The 26,662-nt window shown below is 39.7% G+C and overlaps 1 protein-coding gene across 11 annotated transcripts in view; it reads right to left on the reverse strand.

Annotated features, from left to right (window-relative positions):
- Positions 1-2,520: 2,520 nt before the first annotated feature.
- Positions 2,521-26,662, reverse strand: part of arvcfb (ARVCF delta catenin family member b) — a 227,768-nt gene continuing 203,626 nt past the window's right edge. For 8 of the 11 annotated variants that reach the window (XM_071482095.1, XM_071482101.1, XM_071482096.1 and 5 more), the window contains 9 exons: positions 21,148-21,275; positions 18,849-18,999; positions 17,533-17,725; positions 16,330-16,441; positions 15,295-15,382; positions 13,727-13,780; positions 12,267-12,358; positions 9,785-9,897; positions 2,521-5,630 (listed from right to left, as the gene is read on the reverse strand). In XM_071482095.1, the coding sequence (XP_071338196.1) occupies positions 9,796-9,897; positions 12,267-12,358; positions 13,727-13,780; positions 15,295-15,382; positions 16,330-16,441; positions 17,533-17,725; positions 18,849-18,999; positions 21,148-21,275 (920 nt within the window). In that variant the 3' untranslated portion in view covers positions 2,521-5,630; positions 9,785-9,795. The remainder of the gene's footprint in view (positions 5,631-9,784; positions 9,898-12,266; positions 12,359-13,726; positions 13,781-15,294; positions 15,383-16,329; positions 16,442-17,532; positions 17,726-18,848; positions 19,000-21,147; positions 21,276-26,662) is intronic. The other 3 variants (XM_071482105.1, XM_071482104.1, XM_071482107.1) reach the window with 3 other exon arrangements.

Consider the following 26,662-nt stretch of genomic DNA (forward strand, 5'->3'; position numbering starts at 1 on the left):
ATAAAACTCTCTGCTGAAACGTTTACCGAGTTTGATACGATCACTTTTTTTAATAAAATTCTGTTATTTTAATTATTGATGTTTCTTCCGGCTTAAGATAATCTATAAAATATGGTCTTTTTTTATCAACTGCTTATATGAAAAAAGTTGTACATATTTTACCCTTTCTCAGCTTCTCAGCTTGTAATGCACTTTACACTTCACTTATTACAAAGAGGCATGATCACATCACGCCTGTACTTGCCTCTCTACATTGGTTCCCTGTTAGATTTAGAATTGATTTATTGACCCTGGTATGTGCCCTCTTCACCACTTAGATCTGATGGATCCCTGCTGGTTTCTCCAAGGTCACAGCTTGTCACAAAGGGTTACTGGGCTTTTGCTGTCAGAGCCTCCGCTCCATGAAGCATCTTGCCTGTTGAGCTCGGAGTCCTTTGCTTCTTTTAAATACCTTCTTAAAATGTTCCTTTTAGTGAAACCACCGGGAAATGTTTGACATAGGTTATTTGTTGTGATTATTCCTGTTTATTTGATCTTATTCATTTATTGTTTTTACTTATGTTATTTATTTGTAACGTTGTTGAGAAAAGTGCTATATAAATACAGTTTATTATTATCATTATGATCATATTCTGTCATATTATTTAGAAGCAATATAAAAAAGGTTCAATAATACAAAAGTAACCATTTTCATGGATGTACTGCCACATGCAGGATATGTACATAAATTATTTACATTCAATATTATTAAGTATTTATTGAAATTCAAATTTTTGATTTCATTTGAACAGCATATTATTCATTGACACATTTTATTATATAACCTTTTAAAAATGTGTAGTTCTGTTATTTAGTAATATGGATTGTGGCATAAAGTCTGTTATTCTGTGCACACCATGAACACTTAACACGTCAAAGCAGGTTAAATTAATAATAATCATACTGGCTTCTAGTTCCAGGGCCCTGACAAGTGTCATGGCTTACTGAAAGACTTTGTGGAACTGAGCCATCCTCAGGGTTAATAGTTCCACCTTTGTTTTTTCTGCTATGTCTGTCAGCTCTCAAAATGGTCTATTCATGCTACATTAACAGTAATCTATTTCTGTAATACAGTAATAATTTTTATCAAGACAGGAAATGTTGAAGAGGCATTTTTTCCAGTTGCATTCATTTGTCACTTATTTGCATAAAGATTTTTAAAATGATCACTTGCTGGCTTATATTGTCTAAAAATATCCAGCGTTAAAAACCGGAACATCATTTAATGTGGCAGATCCTGTACTTCTTTCTGTCATAACTAAAAATATAACCAACTGAAATAAGGCTGCCAAAGATTCAGACCCTTGGGAAAGTGCTAGATCTTGAGAAGCTCAGTGCTGCAGCAGTCAGAGGGAATTTAATGGTTTGTTCAAGGAAAATTCATTAGGGGCCAAGTTTTCCAACGCTAAGGTTTAAACCCTCTTCATCATGTTTTCAGTTACCCTGCTTTGTTAGGACGCTAGCCCATTGCCTCACACAGTATATGCTTTATCATAATGTATTACAACACTTCTTTTTTTAATGCAGCAATGCATTTCAGAGGGTTTTCAGGACAGAAAAACACAGACTAAAACTCACATTCTTCAGGCAATGTTGAACATTGTTTATTTATTAGGCTAATACTCTATAGAGTTGGTTTGTCAAAATAATAAAAAAAACTTTATACTACTTTACTTTATACTCTCACACTCACTCTCTCTTATCTTCAGAGCTGTGTAGCCACACAGATAGTTTTAAGATATTTTGCTTGTTTCTCACTTTTCTACCTCCATCACCTACAGTTAAGGTGAACTGAATTACACCTGTGGTGGTCACACCATTGGAAAATGATCAGTTACTTTGTTATCCATTACTTTGGATAATCCACAGTAAATACTTAACATGAAGACTATTTCAGACTATTTTAATATCATCCACTCTGCGGAGAAGGTGATTGGCTGCAATCTTCCATCCCTCCAGGACCTGTACGCCTCAAGGACTCTGAGGCGTGCAGGGAAGATTGTAGCTGACTCCTCCCACCCTGGACACAAACTCTTTGTGACACTCCCCTCTGGCAGGAGGCTGCGGTCCTTCAGGACCAAAACCTCTCGCCACAAAAATAGCTTCTTCCCATCTGCTATTAGCCTCATCAACAAGGCTAGAGAGCCCCACTGTTGCTGATCCCCCTGATCCTCAATTGCACCAATCACCAGAAAAAACTCCTTGTATGTGAAAACATACTTGGCAATAAAACTGATTCTGATTCTGATTCTGATTTGTTTGGTTAAAAAAAAAAAAAAAAAAGTTACCCTATGATGTAAACTGTTAACGGTGAGCACCATTAACAAAATTCCATTTTTATTATTTGGGCGAACTGGCCCTTTATAATTCTGGGGTTAAAGGGCGTTGTAGTCTCTAGGGCCTGCTATCATGACTGAAGACCTTGAGTCTTACTGGAAATTAATAACATAATGTAAAATAAGACACAGGGCAGGCAACAGCTTCTTTCCAGGCATGATTTATTGAAAACACACCAAATTTATACTCTACAAACCAGTATTTTTCCGTTATGTTTAACAAGCGTAATATTTGCCTCTGGGTATTAGTAAAATTAACGTAATACATTCTGTCACTGCGGCATCGCTTCTGCTCGCTACGAAAGCCTTAACAATTTTACTCCTCTAGGAAACCAAAACCATTTTTTTGAATGACTATCTTTTTAAAAGTTTATAATACAATGTAATACAAGGCAGAAACCGCACCAACAGTCTAAACTACTTGGATTTCGGGGGGTGGGGTGGGGTGTGTGGGGGGGGGTGGGGGGGGGGGTGCAGGACGAATTAATGAATGAGCAGAGTGGAGGAAAAAGGGAAGGGGTGATTGACACAGGAGGAGAACAGGGACGAGGTGAACAGACGGGATGGAGAGATGACAGTTGAAAGGGAGCAATAAAGTTATATAAAACACACTTATCTTTATCTACCATGGAAAAGGTTAAGGCACATGATAGGTACAAACACATCTGCTACTGAATAGTACAGTTACTTTATTTTGACGGTCTTGAATCAGTTATATCTACAAAGGTAGGTTTGTTTGATTCGATGTGTGTCCGTGTCCTGCATTTATTTTACAGTTGCTTGGCTTTTTATTTTGTAAATGTACAATGTTCTGCACATCCACAAAAACAAAAACCTTTTTATGAATGCATGCAAATACACCTCTGGATCCTTTGGTTGTGGTACTGCATAGTGCAGTCAGGAATAGACAGTCATATGGGTCTTTGTTGTGAGGGTTCAGTATTGTCCAATGAAAGCACACACTTCTGAGGACACACAAAAGGGATGCTGGGTATTTTATAACTTTTTTAACCTCTGAAATTAAATTTTATACAGTATGTTTTTTTGTAGTTTATTGATTTTTACCACAACGTACATTTTTGTAAACACTGTGTAAAATATGCAAGCTTTATAAAGTCACATACGTCACAAAGGAAAATCAGACTTCAACGCAGGCACATGCCGTTCGCCGTGATGACGCATGAGTGACACCAACTTGGACTGGACTCTCTTTCTGTCTCCCATTCAAGCTGAATCAGGAGACAGGCGGCTGGAATGGAGACCGGACACATTACCACTGGATTCTGAGTGCAGTCTCACCAAGCAAGAGAAAAATGGCAATAAGATTCAGTATCTCTCTGGTTTTCTAAATCTCAACTGCCCGACCTATAACGTTGTAAAAATATATACTATATGACCAAACTTGAAGTTTTAATTTATACAGTGTGATACAACTTTTTTAAAATTTTTATTTTGACTTGAATATTCAGATCCACTCGTCCACCTGTACTCTCTACCTGCACACGAATGAATTAGTTAATATCCAAATGACACCACAAAAAAACTGGCACTTGGAAAGAATAAAATATAAACATCTGTACAGATTTTCTTCATGCTCACGACTGAATATTTCTCTTTAAGATGCACTGGTGAAGGAGGATTCAAGGTTGGTGGTAACTTGGTCTGAATGCATTGGGAAGAAAAATCAAGGGACTTGTATTAACACTGCCATCTGTTGTCACCTCTGTCTGACCCCTTGACCCCTCCGTACTGTCTGTTTCAAAGATGCAGGGGCTGCCAGAGCATTAGTATTCATCATCTTTAGAAAGAACACTGCAGATAAACTTTTTTTTTCTGTGACCTTTTTTTGACAAATACAAAATATAAATAGGTGATCGTCGGCGTAACTCGACAATATTTGACACACACTTAAGTTACGTTGTTATTTCTTGCTTACAAACGTGGTGAGTCTTTATCAAATGAGATGTGCTTTCCAAACAATGTGATATTAATATACAACTAAGAAGTCTGTCATTTTTTGTTTGTTTTTTCCCTTCATTTTACTGTTTTTTTCTTTCTTTTGACCCTAATATACATTTATATAAAACCCAACAAAAATAAAAATGCTTTTAGATCTATCCTTTCAACAAGAGAACAATCTTCTGCCTCTCTTTTCAAAAACACAAATCATTTATAAACAAAATGCCTTATATCCTCTTTAATACACATCATTGACAAAGAGAATCCAACCAGGAAATTCAAAAAACCATGTCGCTACACAACTGAAGTGGTTACACATGTAACCACGGCTCTGTGACTGAAGGTCAACATGCCACTTGGCTCATACATGTTGATCACGATGAAACAGAAAGTCTCTCCATTTTATCTGACTTTTTGAATGCAGTGTTAACAAAACCTGTCACTCCATCGGATGTACACACTTTGTCACTTTCCTTTCTCCAGACCACAACCTGCAGACTCCTTGTTTTATAAAATGGACATCAACCACCTGTTAACCACTTTTGATTTCAAAGCATCTCAGTGCACTTTTTCTTTTTTTTTTTTTTTTTGAAAAAACACAGTGAACCAAATGGATTGTGAATCTATGAGAGCAGGCTGCTGGGAGTACATGTTTATCCGCTATGCTACAGCTCCTCTCAGGCTCGGTTTCTCTCCTCTCACTTCACTTCCTTTCTTGTGTCCAGCCCACCATTCTGAAAACAAACATTCAGTGACCTTCCAACACACCAATTCAAACCTGTTCATTTCGAAGCTTGACAACAAGCTGAAATTAAAATTCTCCAAAACCCAGAAAATCTGGGATATGATCTTTCATCGGACATGAAAACTGAAATTAAAAACTTCATTTTTCCATTTCTTCTCCCACAGGTTTCCTTCCAGCACACGTTTCTTTTCCATTCACTTCCTTCACTTCACTTTCTCGACCCGCCACATGTCCATTCCTTCAACAGCACCGGCCTCTGTCCGTTTCTTGTCACTGGTAGAGCTCAACAATAGTTAACACTGTAAAATTCACATGATGTCCAGTGGGAATGTAGATATGAGAAAGTAGTAGGAGTAGTCACTTTTTATTCTTTTAAACTTTTTTCTGAAAAGCATGAGAATGCTGGCTGCTGCTGGGTAGTCGGTGCTGTGATAATTAATTTTTTTAATCCTCTTTTCTGTACAAAGTCCAACTCCAAAGATAAGCTCCATGTGAAATGGCAGTGGTGATATGAGAGATCCTCCTCTAGCTGGGGGGTCGCACTTTTAAGCCTGAAGCACATGGACAAGAGAAAAAAATATTAGTGGAGCTGTTCTATTGAGTTTGAAATAAGAGTAAATGAAGAGTTTCAGTCCAAAATGCAACATATTTACTGTAAAAATTACAAATGATAATCTTCATACTGTATAGTGAGTTAAAGAATGAGGCTGGTAATATTCACTATTTTTGATATTGTCTGTAAATTCAATGAAAAGACCAACATCAAAAACAAGTGTCAACACTGAGCATTCAAGACCTTCCTACCCGTAAAGGGATAGTTTGGGTTATTTGATGCGGGATTATGTGAGCTACTTATCTACAGTCAGTGTGTTACCTGCAGTAGATTTGGATCAGTGTGCTCCCAGTTTAGAGAAGCTGCTGAGAGCACCGCTAAAGAATCTGACTGATGTGCTGCTGTGGACAGGGTCATCCGCAAAAACCACAGAAAAAGCTAATATCAGTTGTATGCTTTATTTTGAATATTTTCACTGCTTTATCTTGCTGTCAAACACCCCTGTTTGACAGCTACAGTGCTGTAGTTGCATTTGTGCATAGCAGTACAGTAGTTTAGTGGTTCACAAATTGTAGTTCCAAAGGAAAGTTCTGTTTGACAGCGAGAGCCCATTTATTGACTAAGTAAAGCTTTAAAGCTGCAGTATATTAAAAGCTGGAAAAACAACTGTGTGTAATGTGAAAGGAGTCATTCATATGGACAGACCCACTGAGAATTAGCACCCCACTGCGGCTCCCCCCTGCTCCAAGTTCATTTAAGCATCTTTTAGCTCTTTGTTTTGATTTTCTAGCCCCCAGTTCACCATTTTGTTTCAGTGTCACTGCAACAGGACTTCAAATGAACGTTACACTGCGTCTGGTGAATGTTTAGATGGGCAACTGTTTGCTGACATGTTTGTCTTATCAACCAAGTGAGGTGATAATATGTTAGTGTTGTTTTTACAGCTTATTGTGCTGCCCCCATGTGGCCAAGGGAAGAACAGTTACTGAGGGTGCAGCGGCACCTCAGCAGCTGAGGCCGGGGAGACCTGACATGTAACGTCCCAGCTCTTTACGTCCCTATCAGCTGCAATCTCTCTAATGTTACTACAACAGTAGAAAATAGTACATTTGTGGGACTCTAGTTTCAGCCCCACATTACCACACAGCTGGCATGCTCTATGGCACAGAGGGATAAGCTGTATTAGGCTTTGGCTACACAGACAATATTTGTTACTGTCATTGTTGGTTTTGGTCGTTTCAAGGGATTTGTTGATGATAAGAAAAACTAAAATGGAGTTTCTCAGAGTTGGAGTCACATTTTGCTCATCACTGGATATGAGTTTGGACTGAAACACTCCAGTTTAATTCCACTTATGCAAGACAGCTAGACAATGACTTGGCATTACAACAGTACTTGACAAATTGCATCCCTGTCAACAAATGCTTCAATCATGACAGTCCAGATGGCAAATGGAGGCAAGAGACAGCAAAACAGATGCTGCATGTGCTAAGTGAAGTGAAAATGACTTACCTGATGGTTCATTCTTACTTTTAGCTGTAGCTGTTTTTCATTTTTACTGAAGTGGTAAAATTACAGTGTATACCAAAAAATCTTCTCACTTATCTAAAGTCACCCTGTGAAGTATTTCCTATGATAATGCAATGGATGGAGATGATAGAACTGAACAGATGGCAGTGACAAAGGTGACTGAGACAGGAAGATGACAATAAGGAAGTGAGTGAGGTCTGATAGGAGAAGAAGAAAACAGCGGTGAGGAGGAGGCAGGAGGAGATAGAGATGCTGCTGGTACAACAATGACAACTACTGAAGCTCACCCAGATCATCTGGCAGCCTGGCAAAAGTCTTTTAGTAGTACAATAAAAAGTGGGAATTCAGTCAAGAACCACAAGGCAAAAAGTCACTAATGCACTGTAAATAAAATGTGTGCAGGTCTGAGGACATTACTCAGTTAGATTTACTTCCTTGTGAATTATGTCACAAATTACTTTTTATAGCTGAGGCGCATGAACATGATTAGATTTTAGTGGTTTTAGTTAAAGCCCTATTCAGCGAAACTGAAACAGCTGAAATGCACTTGATTCGCTACTAAAAAAAGACATTTTGAGAAATCTCTCGACCTCACAGAGAGGCTGAATTTCTTTTGTTGTGTGACTTAATTGGAAATGTGGACGTCTACGTTACATAAGAATCCACTTAGTAATAATTTATACCATGAATTTAAATGTAAAGTATTTAAATTAACTACTTCAGACTTCAAATTGTATGTAAATTGAATTCATGTTAACTCACCCTCACATGAATTCATGTTACATCTCTGTCTTCTGCATATTATGCATGAGTTGATAATGTATGAATTTGTGTGTGCGTGCATTATGTGTTGGCTCTTCATCACAATTTTAACTTACATGAATTATTTATCTGAAGTCATCTTGCTTTGACCCAGGAAATTGTGTGTATGGCACTGAAGAGATTGTGTGGATACGTGTGTGTGTGTGGGTATCTTTTCCTTTCTCCCTACCGCTTTTCATTAAGGGATAACTGAGTCTCTGGAGGATCCATCTGGAGTGCAGAAGAATGATTCCCCTTCATCATTTGCCACCACTTTCAGGGGAAGCAGTGAGTGAAGCTAGGCGCACATTTCAATCAGTCAGGTGGTGCTGAATTGTAAACACACACCAAAGCCTGTCTGTTGTCTCTGTGTATTACAGAGGGGAGAAGTCACGTTTGTATGTTATGTTGCATAGACATATTACAATAAGTGGATGTTAGCCACTCAAAATTTTAAGTAATTTTTGGAACAACAGGCCTTTGATTGTAGACATTGGCTCAAAAGAGCAGACTTCTCATTTCTAAGAAACAAAATCGACAGTTGCCGACTGTCAGTTTCTGGCTGAAATGACAACTTGTGCTAGGAGAGTTTATCAGCTGCAGCTAGCTTATTAAGCTAATGTTTTAGCTCAGTGACTTGTTTAAACTGCTTTCTCCAGTGGAATTTTTTATAATGTTTACACCTGGTCCTAGCCCTAGTTTTAAAACAAGAATCTTATAAAAGGGGTCAAAAAATATATGATGTGATAAATATAGGTAATGTACCAGGAAATATTCAGCACCCTCACTAACTGATGATCCATGCAGAATAAAGAAAGTAAGTACGATAAGGTAAGGATTGAATTGTTATTTCATTCTAATATCCTGATTGGCCGCTTACCCACATACTTGTTTGTGTTTTCAAACTGAATGTTTTCACTTTTAATGTTACAAGATTTGAGATAAGGACTGAAGAACATAATGCTGGTGATTGGGTGATGGGTTTGACTAAGGTTGCTGAAATACAACAATAAGCAGATCAGAGCTGCAAATGTCAGCCTGGTCACATCCAGGACCAGCTTCCACACACTGAGGAAATGATACACTGTGGATGTGCAAGTCATGACATGCTATTGATTGCAGCTAAGGTTAGGGCAAGTAAACACACCTAAGTCTATTTCTTAAACCTTTGCTTTTGTGGTTTTGTTTTTTGGAAAAGCTTGAGAAAGACACCAACCTCTTTTAAATGCAAGGTGTTGATTTTACCACAGCCCCATGCAAACTGCTTCAGCATGTGAAGAAATTTAAATCTGGAGAGGCCTTCTGTGCCTACTTACAGTTACTGTGCAAAGTCTGAACAACTGCTGTTTGAGAGAGGACTTTAGCAAACAGTCAATTAAACTATAACAAATGAGGCATGCTTTAATTAAAATCCACCCTCACATTTTGTTACACTAAAGCACCAACGTCAGGTTGTGATTGGTAGTGTACTTCAGATGTTTTCAGTGTCTAATTAAATGTTTTGGAGCAAGTGTGTGCAATATAAGAGTGTAATTATGAAGAAATACAGTGCCAACAAAATTCTACATAAAATCTAACATCTTTAAACCTTAAAAATAATTTCCAGTCAAACTGCAAGTGAATTTTGTAAATGTCAATGAAAAGACCAAGGTGACTTCACCAGCTGTGGGTGCAGGGAGACAGCAGGTCACATGATACAGTGTGAGGATGAAAGGAAAACAGGCGGAAATGATGAGCAAACAGGGAATGAAAGGATGCTACAATCCAGCTCAAAAGGTGAAGGTTGTTATTTGTTGTTGTGCTTTTATTTTTCAGACCTACCATGCATGCATTTAGACCCAGGAGTCAACAGGCTGGGGCTTAACATCACAAGCGTCCACCAGACTGACCGCAGGCCTGTTACTCCTGATATAGTGTTTCCTATTTGTGTCATTCTGTGGCCACAGGAGGACGGGTTAAAAAAAAAACACAGCAAAACAAAAAGAGGTCAATACATTTCAGAAATACACGCACGCACACATACACATGCATCCAGGATCAGAGAAGCCAGTGTTAGTTCCCTGCCTTAAGGAAAGCTTGGAAAGAAGTCAGAGTGATTACAAACGTCATACCCAAACATGCAAATGTAAGAGGGAGAGAGCAGTTTCACAGCCAAGTTGCATTCAAAGCGGGCAGAACACCTCTGGGAAGTACAGACGGCAGACTTAGAAGACAGCTTTGGAGTAACACTCGTAGGTCTCTACACTCTGAAGACAAACACGACTATGCTGTACTCCTGTCTGTGGCTTCAGAGCTGGTAAATGTATCTGCCCATTCAAGAAGTGACAGTTTAACTTAATTTCTAACTGGTTCAGTAGTTAAGCTAAACATGATGAAGAGTGAAATAAAAAGTAAAGTAGATTCAAGTACTAAAGCTGCTACTTTGTGCTGTTGTAATTTGCAGCTACAGAAGCATCTTCAACAGCTGTAAAACCTCATGTGACACTGAAACCACATAAATGAAGATGTTTAAGTTGTGTCATCAATCATGTTTCATTAAATGAGAGGATGCTATAATAACATCACAAGCATCCACCAGACAAACAAACGAACACTTCAGAATAAAATCCTCTTTCACAAAACTCTGACGATTCCCTTTCATTATATTATGTATAAATATATGTATAAAATGTGTGGAAAGAAAATTGTGCAGATAAAAACCACAAATAGCAACTTCACACCAGATGAAAGTCTTGTTTATCCAGACCTCCAATGGTTCAGCTACAAAAGAGGGCTTTTCTGACAAAGTCAGAGGTGAAACTAAACCTAAACTTTCAACCAGGGAGGGCAGTGAAACAATGCTTTTCAGCCTGGTGTTAAGCTCCTCTTATAATCAGAACAAATCACTGCAGCAGAACCTTTAATATAAATACAATTTTAAGAGGAAAAGAAATTTTGAACTGCAACAGTCAGTTGATTTGATTGGGAGAGGACAAGGTTCAAATGTGGCTCATACAATAGACTGCTGTTGTAATGACAACAATATTCATTTTTAATTTTAGTTTACATTGAGAGAAAGCTTTCAGCAATATACAATATATAAGCTCAAGTCTCAGCGTCTCCTCTCTCAGATATTTTCTACCACACTAATGCCACCAATGCGAAAAGTCACCCATAAAACTTATGAAACAACTTTAAATGTTAAAGACTTTTTAAAAACTAAATCAAAGTGTTCCTCTTACAAATGAGAGGCTTAATCTGTAACAATAAAAAGCACCTTTGCTGCTAAGCTGCTATGTCCTTACTTGGTCTATTATGACCAGTGGCATGTTGTAGCTAATGTTAGCTAATGCTAGCAAAACATGGACACTGGTCAGGTAGATATAGCTTTGTAATTGACATTACTGTACCTTAGCCCTCTTGCAGACACAGTGGACACTGCTCAGGAAAAGTTACATAAAGCTCACTATAAGATACTGAATTTTACATTTTTTTGCTTTATGTATTTTAATCAAAACTGTAACACTATTATTATAATCATCTTAAACTATAACAAACTGTACCAGATCCATAAAGAAACATGAATTACCTGATAAAATGCCAAACACCGACTTTGCTTTGGAAAGGTTTTTAAGCATTAGTTTTAACCTGCATGGAGGAGCATTTGCTTTATATAACCGTTCACCTAAAGAAACATTTGCCAAACTAACTTTAATGGGCTCTTCATTGTAGTTATTTTACAATCCCACAGGGCAAATCCCATTAATCTAGCACTAAAGTAGATCAAATACAAACTACAATAAGTACTTGAGAGTCATCCGACACATGTCAGACATCCTCTGAACCGTGACTCCTCATTGACAGTGGATTGCCAATCAGCCCGACAATAAACAAACTGTGGCTGTTGTGTGTAATGGCTGTATAATCAGCAGGCAACCACCTGATAATGCAGCAGTCTGTTCATTGCCAAGGCAAGGGTCGTCTCCACGAGGAGTGCTTGTTGGCGGGTTCTTTTAATCAGTCTCAGATTAATTACTTTGCAGACACCAAAAGCTTACACTCAATTAACTGGTGGCTTGCAGATCTGACGCTCTCCACAGCACTGAGCTGCAGCGGGCAACATTAACAGAGAATGACAACTTCCAGCCTATTTAAAGAATCAATAGAATTAAGAGCCTCTAATGAGGACCACCGCAGAAAACGTGAGGAGAGAGGGAAAGAGAAAGAGACAGAGGGAGAGAGCATGATAATAGTTCAGTGAGGCATCATTATTTCCTCCTCTATCCCCCGATCCCCCAGGAGATCAGAGGAGGTCTGTCTGTACCTTCAATGGCTCCCGTTCTGTCAGGTCCACTGAGCCGTCGCCTGTCTTGTATTTGCAGTCCTTGTCCCTCTGGTCAATGGTGGAGTAACCATCTAATGAGGTCAGAGAACAACGGTCAGCTAACTCCTCTCCAACCAAAAAAACCTTGACAAGTAACTCATAGTGTTGAAACGTGTGTTAAATGGGTTAGGGAGGTTTCCTGCACTGGAGGATTCACCACAGTGGCAGAAGTGTGGTTGGACACAGAAAAGTAGACTAAAGATGGCTCCACATTCTTAGTTTGTGTTTGCTGTATCTAAACTTTATGGCACTCATATTGTTTACCACCACAGTACCTCTAAAACAAACTAATTCAGTACTTGCATGTGGTATTTGACGCTGTCCTCAGAACTGTCTTTAAAAATGAGCACTCACACATTTCAGCTCAGGGCCACTATTCATCAAGCATGACAGAGAAGGAAATCTGCCTTAACCAGAAAAACCTCTCCCATACTGTGTTTGGGCCTACTGGTTAGATTATGAGTTAAAGAATATATAATTCTTAACCAACAAAATGACTCATATTACAGTCTTTTCAGAATACGGTGTTTATGCAGAGGCGGGAGACATGAGGTTATGAACAGACATCAGGCAAATATTGACAATTTTAACCTTGAGTGTTATACAATAGAAAAATTTAATTTTGCAACAGTAACCGATAAAATCCGATACAGTCACTTTTTCTCGACTCGTTTTGAAGAGCAATCATACAAATCTATCTGCTTATTCATTCATATATTCATTAAAACTACTGATGGCAGAGCAATGCATCCTACCACAGTGTATTTCTCCATACTGCATGACATCATACAAATCATTTTTCTGATCTGAAAGATCAATATGAGATCAAATGCTAGTTTGACTTTTAGCACAGTTCCTAGGAGGGATTTTTAGACGCTGGATAAATACGGGCCCAGAGGCTTGGAGGTAAACCAACATGATACTAAGAGGGTGACTCTGAGTGAGAGGGTGAAAAACCGAAACTCAAACAATTATAAATTAAATTGTCAGAGTTGCAGTTCTACATTTTTAACAACATCAGGATCATTTGAGTACAGCTGAGGAAATCTGGACTAAGACATAATGAGCGTGTATTTATTATGCAGTAAGTGGAGAACCACCCACATCTTTTGGTGTTGAGCTTCTAATCAAGGCCCAGCTTTGTACAAACATCTTGTCAAGAGAGGGGTCTTGCATACAGCATCAAAGGGTGTCATGTCTGAAGCTCGGTCCAAAGCCATCGTACCGAGTTCAGGATGTTCAGTGGTTTCAATTTTCAAATTAAAAAAAAAACAAATCTTGGCAATGCTTAGTAGCAGAAGAGATGTCAAATCACAGACGACACTGTGGGACACTGCAGACAGATTAGAGGAGAGCTAGTTCTTCTTTGGCTAAGGACGATCATGCAGTCTCTCTCTTACCTGGACCCAGCTCATCCATAGGTATCATATCACCACTGCCACATTTCCTGGTGCCTGAAAAGCATTCATATGCCATTTGTATAAAAGCGGCACACACACACAAACTGAGTCATTGTGCCAAAATGCTCTGCTTTTCAGGGTAATGGTTCTCGGCCAGTGACTGAATAAAGCAAACTGAGAGTGGGCAGGCATGAGTGCCACAAGTCATGTGCGTGTATGGATGCAAAAAAAAAAAAAAAAAAAAAAAAAAAAAGGGGGGGGCCATATAGCCAAAAAATCAGGACAGTAACCTGCTGCTATACTATTGACTCCTCTGTCAAAAAGATGTTTGTTGTTGGGCCAATGTACTGCACAAATTCCCCTCCCTCCCCCACACATTCTGCTGCTGTTATAGAAAACCTCTACCCCAGTTTTTTGATTGCACACAGTTACACACACTTATTTAAGAGTGAAGGAATATTCATTGTCCCTGACCTTATTAAATTAAATTTCCCTTCAGACAAACTTTTTTGAGGGTGTCAGGTTTTGGTTCAACAACAGCTGAATGATGTTCAAAGCTCCATTTCCCATTTAATGTGCTTTGTTTTTAACTCTTTAATAATGAATGGTATTACTGCAACATATAACACACCACAGCTTCCCCACACAGGATGAGAGTAAAAATGTGGCAAGCATGGTGCTTAAATATAGACATGAAAAAAAAAAATACACGTTCTCAGCAAGTGGACACACACTGAGCCAGATGCTGTTCACCAGTATTTGTTAGTGTTTTGTTTAAACCTGTTTTAAGGACTGCACAGGTGGGGTACTCCATGTCAGGTCAACATTACAGTTAGTTTATGTCATGTGTTAACATGTATTTGCAGGGCTTCTTAAAGGATAAGTCTGGTTACATTATATATTTTTTCACTTGTTCATAAATGCAGTGAAATGACCAAAGCCAGCGACGTATCAATCACACCATCAAGTACTGTATGTAGCCATATTTCATTTATCTCCATTGCTGTCCAAAAACGAGCCACACTGTTGCACTGGGTGACATCTTCCATTATTGCAGTGAACATGGGCACTGTATTTTATTTAAAATCAGTTCCACATACACCATATTGCTGCTGAATTAGAGCACCAATGTATTGTATGTATTCATCCACAATTGAGAATAGTTCCAAGAAAAATGCACCGTTTACTAAAAATCTATGGTGCAGCTACTTCAGGGAAATTACGGAATATGAAATATAAAAACAATACATTTAATGTTCATGTTTTTTATAAATCTAAACTAAGACTTTTTTAGTTGTGCTTTTTTTATGGGAATTTTTTAAATCACAAAAATCACCAGTCTTATCCTTTAAAGTAGTCATTGGACTCTCAGTATTACCATGGTTACCATGTCTTACACATTTTTTCTATAGTGAAATAAATAACAGCATTTCATTGTTCCTCATTTTACTGAGGGTCTCTGAGGTATTTTCTACCTCATCCCAACCATTTATCCTCTAAACAGGCAAAAACAGCAACAGACCTAAACACACACACACACACACACACACACACACACACACACACACCTTGGTTCTTTTCCATCAGGGGTAGAGTGGTGTCGTCATAGCCTGGCTTGCCATTCTTCGTTGCTTTAGGGGTGGCTGTCACTGTGGGCTGAGAGAAGTGACAGAGCAAGCAGCATGTTAACATAATACAGCTCAAACAGGTACAGTACATGTAGAACCAAGAGAATTAATTCTCTCTCTTATATATGACATATATGTCCTGGTATCAATAGTGATGTTGCCATACATGTCACCTGTTAGGGGATATATTATTATCACATATATACACCCTCTGGATATATGAAGACAGAAGTTTATAATATATATGAAATACCCATTGTACAAATTGTACATGTACATATATTAAAAATATATATGATGAATTTTTATATGGTATAACACCATATATGTCAACAATATATACATTTAATTTATATATGCAAGTTTATTGAAACTACATACATATACAAATTATATATCTTTATATGTTTTTTTTTTAACTTATTACTTATTTATTTGAAACATGTTAATCTTTTGGACCTTACTGTATATAATATCAACATAACATATGTCTACAATATAAAGATACATACAGAATCATACATATTTGTATGGGCTGGAAATACTGCATATGTCAATATATGAAATTGTTCCAATTTCTTGATATACATATATATACTGATGTTACTTTACATATAGGCTATGTTTTTATGTTATACTTCCATATATTTCATATATGTACATACAGTATATTACATTTGTATATGGGCAGGTTAGGATTTAAACAATAGTGATTTTTACCATTCTACAGTAAAAGAAAAAGTAAAAGTAAAAGTTCATCTGTCTCTGTCTTCAACTGTCTCCGGCTTGTTTCAGACACATGCTGTATTTAAAAAAAATTGTCACTGCAGATTTATCTCAATTATTTTACCCAATGATACTAATAACATTTTTTGTCATTTGAATACTGTCATCATTACTGGAAAAGTAGTTTTTCTCTAAATGTTTAAATAATATATTTGAAGAACCTGACATTACAGGTGCACAGTTCTGTACCTGGAAGTGGCTCTTGTTCCAGCCGTCCTTGGTCAAAGCGTTTCTTAGCTCCTTATAACTCCACACTGTCTGCAGAACGTGGGACGCTGCCTTTGTTTCGCGAGCTGATTGGCTGAAAGAATCACAAGAAGGACAAAATAAATTAAGAAATAACAAGAGCAATTAAAATCAAAAACCCCATCATATAATCCCCAAAACACTGATGGCTGGGTGTGTGACATTAGCACGCTGCCACTGCTGCAATCAATCTCTTTATTCAAAGACTTCAGGTCCCCTGAGTGGCTCCAGGGTCTAGTTTTTAATTCATAGCCAGATGAGTGCACGTTTCCCTTCATTAGCCACCTCTGAGCCACCAGTATTAATTACTTGTGGGTGGGGGCTCACTTCAAAGGAAGCTAATCTCAGAGGGGTCAGAGGAATCACAGCTATTTGGTCTGTGAATGACCGACGGATATTCATGCTGCTTAGAGTGACTGTATGATCAATACTTCACCACACGAGGACGAGCCTTTGAAAAGTGCTGTTCATCTTAAATTAATAGTGTGGGGTTGTGCAGACACACTTCACTTTGGAAGAGCCGACATTATGATGATATAAGACACTTCTTGAAATATCAGAACTAAAATCTGTTAGTTTGCGTTATCAGGTTGTTCAGGAGAACTTAGAGGAACAGCTTCTTTACTTGTATAAGCAGCAGCTTCAGAGGCACCCCCGTATAATAATGCCCTGCAGTTCTAAAAGCCTGTTAATTAATATGTGGTGGGCGATGGTGTGTGTGGGCTCAGGCTTATTAGAGTATAGTATTGTGGTAGCCAAGCTTGGGCTATTAGAGTAACATTACATTATCCTGCAAGAATATAAAGGCTCATGATGCAAACTGCATTCAAGGTCACACCGTTATTATCTGTACTGCATACGTAAAGGTCTCTGCTGTATACTCTCACTTCTGGTATGGTTAACACAAATATGAACATAGAGTTTCTCTTTGGTTCACTGTGAACAATACAAACTGTTTGACCAGCAGATAGTACATGAGTGTGAGTGAGAGTCTTTGAGTAAATTATAACATTTCAGCAGTGTATTTTGTGATAAATACGCAAACAGTTCTGCCAGAGTTGAATGGATAATTGTGAATGTGCCATTTGGGTTCATCCATGAGAAGAAAGTTGCCAAATTAAAACATAAAATCCTCGTAAGTCTTACCTGGTCCTGTTGATGGCGACCAGCTTCTCGATGGCCTGCGCCTGGATGAGGGAACGAGCGTTTTCAGAGCTGTCGGTGACGATCTCGTGGATGGTGTTGAGGATGGCGACCACAGTGTCCTCCTCCAGGTTCTTAGCTGGACGCTGCTGACCGCTGGGCAGGTTGCTCACCAAGTCCCGCATGGCATAGCTTCCTATAAGGTCAATATTTTTTTAAGGTTAAGCAGGTGATAGTGCTGGGATAATAAGGTTTAATTTTTCTAATTAGATCAGATTAGGTATATTTATGAAAATGCAAGTAGTGGAGTACTGAATGAAGGCTTTCAATGAACTGGGATCATTTAAATTGTATCTAATGTTAATTCACCTTGATTTTTGAGACAAAACTATTTTGACTAGAAACAGTTAATGTTGTCACACACAGAGGGAAGATTTTATCAGCTGCTGTCTGGCAAAAAATGTTTTAAAAAGGTACACATTACACATTACACACCCACATACAAATTTAAATGACTTGTTTAAATGCAGCTCTATCAACAGGACTGTAAAAGTTCAGACCTTAAAAGGATTTAATTATGTAGTATTAATACAAAAAAAACTAAAAACTATTCTAAACCTTACATTTTATCGACCAAGTGACACAGTATGTGCACTTGTAAGACTGGTGTGTAGGAAACTGAAATATAATAAAAACAAAAAAAGTATTTAAAGGACAGGTTCAGGTTTTTTCAAGTCCGTCTTAAAACTTATATGCTCATATGTCCACTTTTAAAAACAACAGCGAGACAATCAAATTTTTCCTCCTGCCCACACTGTGATGGATCCTTTCCTAACACAACTCCAGTGTAACACATGGGGAAGATAAGGTACGATCCTCCTTTCTTGTAAAAATGCAAACTGAAATGGAAGTGAAACTAATATGAGACTTATCAGTGGATATCTGGTACTAAAGACTCGCTAACTTTGGAAGATACCCACTTGATTTGGCTCAGACTGCTGAAGCCTCATATTAGCTTTGGCTGAACTGAAAAGTGAATTGTTGCACAGACCAACAGTTGCAGATTTTGTTTTCTATTTCTTGTAATGGGATTAGGAAGAGATCTCTTCAAAGCCAGAATCGACAGGAGGGATAATTACAGCCAATGACTCTTTCAGTGCATATATGAGTATGGGAGTGTTGTGTTGAGACAGAACTGAAAGTTTGAGCCTATCCTTTCAGAAGCCATTTAACAGTTATTGTTGTTGCAGTGCAAAAACAATAAGAACGTCAGTGTGGGGTCTGATGTGTGTGTAGTATTGATTGTTAATGGTCTGTACCGATCAGGTCCTTGTTGCGGCGGTCGATGGACAGGTTGCGCAGGGCGATGGCCACAGCTCGGACCACCTTGTCAGAGTCAGAGCGCAGCAGCTCCACCAGGATGGGAAGACCTTTCTCCTTACGCACCGTGGCTCGGATGTAGTTGGACCACTGGAGGGGAGGCAGAGGGACGTTGTGAGTGCCTTTTATAAATTCAACCTTTAACCTCTAGTGTAGGCTGAGTGAGCGCTTGCTATTGGCAGCATCCTGCTTGGCATTCATGCAGACCTACAGATTCCCACCTGGGAGCTGCCCAGCAAGAGCACGCTGGAGGAGACCAGGTCACCTGCACAGCATCAGTCGAGGGAGGGGAAGGCTTTTCTTTTTTTCTATCATTCACTCAGTTACTACGAGACAGCTTTGCTCCTTGGTCTTGACTAATTCACAACATTACACAGTGGGGTTCTGAATGGACATGTGATATAATTTCTCTTAATTTAAATAATCAGCAGATCTTACTTCTCAATTTTTTGTAACATGAAACATTAAGTTTTACATAAAAGGGTTTCTCTTCTAAGCACTGACACCCCCAGAGATGTAATTAACCCGAGGATGGGTGCATCTGAACCACCAGGTGGCAGTAGTAAGCCTTGGAAAACAGGTGAATCCAGTGGCACAGAAATAAGCAGAAGCAGAGAATGAGGAGGATTTAAAGGAGAAGCTCTGATATCCTCCCAGGGAGCAGGGACACGCTTTGTCCAGCAACCAGATGTGCCAGTGTGATGGGCTTCCGGCTCCACTGTTTGTGAACCTGGCCAAGAATTCTGATCGGCTTCCACTGGGGAAAAAAACACCAAAGGAAGGAAGGATTTCTCCTCAAAATGCCCACCTTAGCTGAAAATCACTACTATTGAATTATTCAGAGCAATACATGTGAGAGTCAGGGCTGGATGTTAACTCATGAAACTAAAAAAGAGTTGTGGTGTTTTTTTTTTTCAGAGGACTGAGCGATGTGTTTACAGTCTGACACATGGGTGTTAGGAGAGGTGGTGTCGTGATAATGCTGCTGTGGGCTGACTACAGCCAGCCCTGCTGAAAAACATAAGTGGCCACTCTTGCCCGAGGTGCTGTGCATATACTGGCATCTGACAACTGGCCTTCCCTGTTGATAATTCACCTGCCTACAAGCCAGACAGCCTCCCAGCAGCTCCACCGCCGTTCTAATTGGAATAAATGTCTGAACCTCGCTGCAGACATCCTCACATCATCCGTCATCACAGGCAAACATCTCCCAGAGATCACAGTGTGTTGTACGGTAGTTATCAAGGCCTTATCTAGTCATGGAATCCCACATGGATGGAAGGTAACAAGGGTTGCATAATGTAATGTAAAAATAATGTAATGTAAAGTAAATCCAAACCAGTTATAGTCTACAAGTGGATTGGAGAAATTTATCAATGAGCAGGTGACTGACAAACTCAGTGCTGAGAGAAGATACATGCATGGCTGCCTCTTCAGGTAAACACAGTGGCAGGAGCTGCAATAGCTCAGCGGCTCAGTCCTGACTGCGGGGCACAGGTTCAAGTCCCTTGCTGCACGTCATCCTCTCTCTCACTGTCAGAATAAAGGCAAAAATGCCTATTGTTTCATTAATTGTTAACCTTATTGTCTATATTTGCCTATATTCTATGATAACCAATATAGGCAACAAGGCAATAATCACAAATTCTTCACATAGAAGGTGGCAACCCTCGTCCTAACTGAGAACAATCTTATCAAAGAACAGATTGTAACTACTATGTATCTCGATCTTATGAAATAAAATTACATTTCTCTTTCCAATACTCCATTCTCAAAGATATTTTATGCTGTTCAGATTGCTTAACTTTGACAGTACAATGCTCATTTCTCTTGTTTTCATCCACCAAGCATCCTGGAAATCAATTTTTGAGAAAGATTTCACTGTCTGAGCTGCCGGCTTCATTTGTGCCTCTTTCTTGAGATTCACTTCTAAGAAGTACACAATTGTTATATGGTTTGCTGAGACCCTATGGAACCCTCAAACCCTATGGCTTTGAATGTATGTTTTCAGAGACACAGTGCATTTGCACCTTGTTAAGGTGACTCTGAGCATCTCTGGGTTCAGGTCTTGTGTCCCTTTATTGGCTCCAGATCTCTCTAGATTTTTGCTCCAATCAGAGTCCTTGTCTATTGAAAGGACAATGATGAGAAGAGGAGCAGCAAAAAGTGCAATATATAAATAAAAAAGTCAGGCAGAACAGTGTGTACGTGTTGTACCCTCCCCAACCCTGGACTCACGGTCCACTGTCCAGCGCTGAGGTTTTGCAGAGCCCCGGCAGCGGCCTCCAAAGTGTTGTAGTTCTGGCTCTCCGTCAGCAGAGACAGGTAGAGCCTCACCACTTCCGGCTGATACAGCAGCTCAAAGCCTGCAGGGAAATACAGAGAAACACACAGACTGGTCAAACTCCCTGGCAAGACGCAGGCCAATTAGGCTGCATGAGGGTACAGGCAGTACAGTGCAGAGATTCATCTCAGATTCCAGCGAGAGGGAACAGAGCAGGGTCTGATAACAGAGGACAACTTCTCAAACGCCACTGAAGTTGGATTTGCAAAGTTCCAATGGACATGTACACAATAATAATTTGACAGCACAGAGCATGAAAAGCAGGAAGTGTCCACTGTGTTTCACACTAGTAACATGTTTATTAAGAAAGGCCTGAACAGTCTCTATGTGGAAGCATATTATGACTGAAAACACTTCAGGATTATAAATGAGGAGAACACAAGAAGGAGAAGTTATTGATCTGACAGAAGTGTTTCAGAGGGACGTTTATCTCACTGGCACACAACCACAACAGTCAATCATTAGGCCTTCCCTCTGATGGAAACCTAATTACATTATCAGCTATTAGACAGAGGAGGCGCAGGGAGAGACAGGGGCGTCAAATCACATCCAATCAAATTCATTCATCCAGGCTTTTTTTCTTGTTTTGCAAGGACATCTAGTCAGATTTCAGTAGCTCCCCCACTACTGTGACGATCCTGAAGGCAACTTCTGACAACTACACACACGCTCAGGTTTTATTTTACATCAGTCTCAAAGAAGTAGTCATGTAAAAGGATCTCAGGATGTTTAGCTTGGAGAAGCTGGAGAACAGTTGATGGCGAAAGTGTTAAGTAAATGTCTTTAGAGCGGGGAATCAAAACAAAGCCAGAAGTACGGCTTCAACAGGGGCACAATCTGCTATTACTCTCTGAGGCTTTTAACAGGCTTCTGCTGTCTGGATCACAAGTTAGCTGATGCTTCGGAACTAGTGGCTAAAATAGTCTTTTACAGAAATACCATTTCACCAGCAGCTTCCTTCCTATCCGCTACAACAGGACATAAGCAATTTTAAATCCTTTTTCTATCCCTCTAGGCTCAAATTAAAGAAACTATAACCCACTGTTTCTTCCCATATCTTCTCAGGGCTGTATTTCCAAGGTTTCTATTTGAAAACCCCTGTATTATGTGGGCAGGGATATATGGAAACCCTATTTGATTGATGCACAAGGACTTGACAAGGCTGAAGTAGAACAAGAGAATCTTTTTGTAAAATGAGTGTGAGTTGAAAGTATGAATAAAAACCCTCAAGAGGGAATCTTAAGGTAACATCTCCCTTTTTTTACTGAATTATTTTTTTCAGTGGAAGAAAAGAAAACAGCTAGAGAAAGAAGAGTGTCATTTTTGTGCTTGAGAGGCACAACAGAAACACACAAACTGACATTTGTGCCTCTAAATCCACATCTCACACCCGTAATTTGCAGAGGGCGGAAGTCTGGGCGCACTTTGCGATTGCCAGATTCAGACACAGCAACATAGTTGTTAACACTCAAAGGGAAGGGTTTGCAGAATGCGTGTGGGAGGAGGTGCCAGGTCGGGAGGATGTCACTGTAGGTGCTGCTTGAGAAATCTTGAACTTATTTTAAAAGAAGCAGCAGAAGCAGGAGTCGTTCCGGTTGTAACCATGTGCTAAAACATGAATCACATCAATAGGTTTTCTGAGGGGTGATGCAAGAGGGGAGAGTCTGCAAACCAGACACTCAGCAACATTCTGCACGCTCCTCATATTTCTGGGCCTACTGGGTGCACACTCAGCAAACTGGAGACCATCTTGCAGGCAGTCCTGTTGACAGACACTTCATCTCCAAGCCAGATTCTGTCTGCACAAAATGTCAGCCATGTTGAACCTCTTTTGCCAAGTTTGCCTGTGCTACAACACTGTGCCTATTATGACAGCATTTTTTCTTTTTTTTTGTAATATAATCTGCAAAGCCACATTTCCTCCATCTTGTCATTCCTGGGGTTTTGGTCTGGCAACCAACTGAAGCGACTTATGAAATTGGTGTTTAACAAATGAAGGTCTCGAGACAAAAAAAGACATGTACTCCTCAACAAAGAAGGATGAGAGCTGAGGCAAATTCACTGGGCCTTCAAACTAATTCCCTTATCCTTAGTGGAATTTCTCGCTGGTGAGCCAGGTCTGTCTCCATTGGCAACTGTATACTGTGATGTCATTGTCATCAATTGTCTCCTGCTAGCCTTTTGGCCTGCTAGCTTTCAGTTTGTTGTGGAGAACTGTAATTCAGAGCTGTCAGTGTGATGTCAGCCCTATATTCTGTGACAGGCTGCAAACATGGTGCGACTCAGTAAATATGGATGTAGTGAGAGCAGAGCTCTGTTTGCCCATGTTTCAGCTATCATTGGTGCATATAGTTAGTTACAGCCACACGGACTCAGAGTTGCAGACACCGATGATAGACTATTTATTTATTTACCAAAGCTGCAAAAATACATAATTGCAAGTAAAAGTCCTGTATTTGAAATGTTAGACTGACTTGCAGCTGGTTCACTCTCACTGCTCTCATCAGTGTTATTTCCAGTAACACGCAGCTGTTTTTCAAGAGCAGTCTCTGATGAACTGTCTTCCCAGCACCAGACAACACAAACACACAGTTAGAGACAGGCCCGTGAACACAGTGGAGCATTTCACCACATATTTCCCTCAGGAGTTGTTGGAGAGAAGAGAGCTAAAAGCAAGTGAATATGGTACTTAGATTCATCAGGGTGACACAGACAGGACTCTGAATGAATGCTAATGTTGCTCAGTGTCTGCTGGATGTGTAAATAAGCAACTGTTTGGTTAAGGTTTTGCCAAATCAACTTAAAAGGTGATTATGTGTCAGACATCGCTGTGTTTATAGCTTGTTCCCGTTGCCTCCATGTGGCGAAAAAATATAAATAAATTCAGTTTGTTCTTTAAACTATCCAAAGTACAGGCACTGGTTCTGGAAGCAGACTGGTCCCTGTCTGAGTCAAATAACTTTATATTTTTCATACCAGACTAGTATTAATGATGCATTAAGATTTAAGCAGCACTTTAATGTTGTAGCAGGTCAGAAAGCTAATTCTGTATTTTTTAAAAATCTGACTGTGAATGTTTTCATCTGTAAAATAACTGTACCTACGGCTGTCTAATAAACTAGTACAAAGTTCAAAATTACAATTAGAAGTTTCTCTGAAACAAACTTTTAGAGACAGTATTTTAGTAAATGTACATGTAACTGTTCCAACACTGTTGAAATAAAGCAGTAGATGGCCTCCTCTAACCACCTGAAACACAATTAATAATCTATAAATGAATACATTTAAGTGTAACTAACATTAGTAGTGACTCCCTGTGAGCTCAGCCCAGCGTGACTATTTCCCTGCTTGTACTGAACGTCGCTGTGGCAAACATCACACACAGCTGTGGCCTCCTTACAGGACTCCTGCTGAGCTCTGCTTCACAACTAATACTGAGGGACAGACACACAAACGCACACAGACACACACACGCGCGCACACACCCACACATGCACACAAATACAAAAGGGCACATTTGGTAGCGTACACACAAATTGCTCTGGAGATCCAAGCTCATCCCTAAATGAGGTGAGTGGGGAGGAGCAGCAGGTTATTATTCAAAGAAGAAGACGATGGCGACAACTCCCACAATTGAGGCGAAGCTCAATTAGTGTCCGGGCACTGAGGAGAGGGGGCTGTGTGGCGCTGCGCTACATGAAAACTGGGTTAAGTTGAAGTGATTGAGTGATGCTCAGTGCAGAGCTTTGGCTTTAATGTGCTTCAAGCAGCTTCACTATTGGCTGCAATTAAAAATACAGTGTGACAGGCTGGTAAATGATAATGGATTAACTGATGGGTGAGGAAGGGACCCACACACACACTTATACATGTATGTGAACATAATGAGGACTCTTCTCTCCGACTCACACACTGGGACAAACACCTCACTGACTCAATTCTCTCAGCCATCTGCCTCGTCTGGGAGAATTGGCTGCATTCGTGCATGAACTGGATATGCACTTCTGCAAACACCTCTCGCTCTCTACACACACACACACACAAATCCACAAACACACCAATCCCTCGCCCGGGCATGTCAAAAAGTGATGTTCATCGATCCGGTGTGCCTTCATCGTGTACACGATCTGTTCCTGCTTCTACACAAGAGCTGTACTAGCTCCATTTATTCACTGCTCCATTTCCAGCCACAGCACTTGCATCGAATCAGGGCTACATGATGGTGTATCACTCAGAGGGGAGTTTTACAGAGCTGTGAAAAGAGTGGAGAGAGATGGAGGAAGATGAAGAGAGAAAAATACAAAACAGCAGAAAATTAAAAAAATCCTACTATACGTCTATTTTCTGTGACAGGTTTTTCCTCTTGTGTTGTCCTTGTCATACACCCTCTGACTCCTCACTTCTGGTTCATTTAAACCACTGGTGTCCAGTAGAGTAAGAGGAGAAGCTTTCTACTGTTACTCTCATTGGTAAGTGTCAGTGCCGGGAAAGTGTCACTGTGGACTACTTCCTGGGCACCATGGTCACAGGAAGAACATCAGCTTCCTCATCAAAGAACCTCAGCAGAGGATGAACTTCCTGTGGCAGTAAAAGAAGTTCAACCTGCAAAGCACAATGATGGTGCACTTCTACGCCGCCATCATTGCACCTCCTCCATCACCACCTGGTACGCTGCTGCCACTGCCAAGGACAAGAGCAGACTGCAGCGTATCATACGCTCTGCTGGGAAGGTGATTGGCTGCAATCTGCCATCCCTCCAGGACCTGCACGCCTCCAGGACCCTGAGGCGAGCAGGAAACATTCTGGCCGATCCTTCCCACCACGGACACAAACTTTTTGGGCCACTCCCCTCTGACAGTAGGCTACTGTCCATCAGGACTAAAACCTTACACCATAAAAACAGCTATTTCCTGACTGTAGTTGTTTTGTCTTATATTAATATTTCTTTTTATGATATTTTTCATATTTTTATTGTAAATATTTCATTTTAAAATGTTTCTATTTTTATTTAAGCTCCCTGACCTGCAGTACTTTCTTTGTTTTATCTTTCCTTATATTTTTCTCTTTACTATGTTTATTGTTATGCACCAAAACACCAAAGCATTTCCCTCGTATGTGAAAATCTACGTGGCAATAAACCTGATTCTGATTTCTGAAAAGACAGAGACATGGAAGACAGGGTACGAAGAGGACAGGAGAAATACTTGTAGAGCAGTGCTGACCACAGGGTCACATTTCCCCCCTAAGAAAAGCTGCATAAATAAATGAGGCCATTCCACTGGGGAATCCTGAAGTCACTGAGTCTCCAGTCTCATTCCACATCTGAAACTCATGCACATTTAACCCTAGCATTCCCCTTTTTATGCAAGAGTGTCTTTATACGAGTCCACACAGGCGCATGGAGGAATG

Source organism: Trachinotus anak, unplaced genomic scaffold (genome assembly GCF_046630095.1).
Source record: "Trachinotus anak isolate AG129_WGS33_773 ecotype Australia unplaced genomic scaffold, CSIRO_AGI_Tana_v1 ptg000008l, whole genome shotgun sequence".
Lineage (NCBI taxonomy): Eukaryota > Metazoa > Chordata > Actinopteri > Carangiformes > Carangidae > Trachinotus > Trachinotus anak.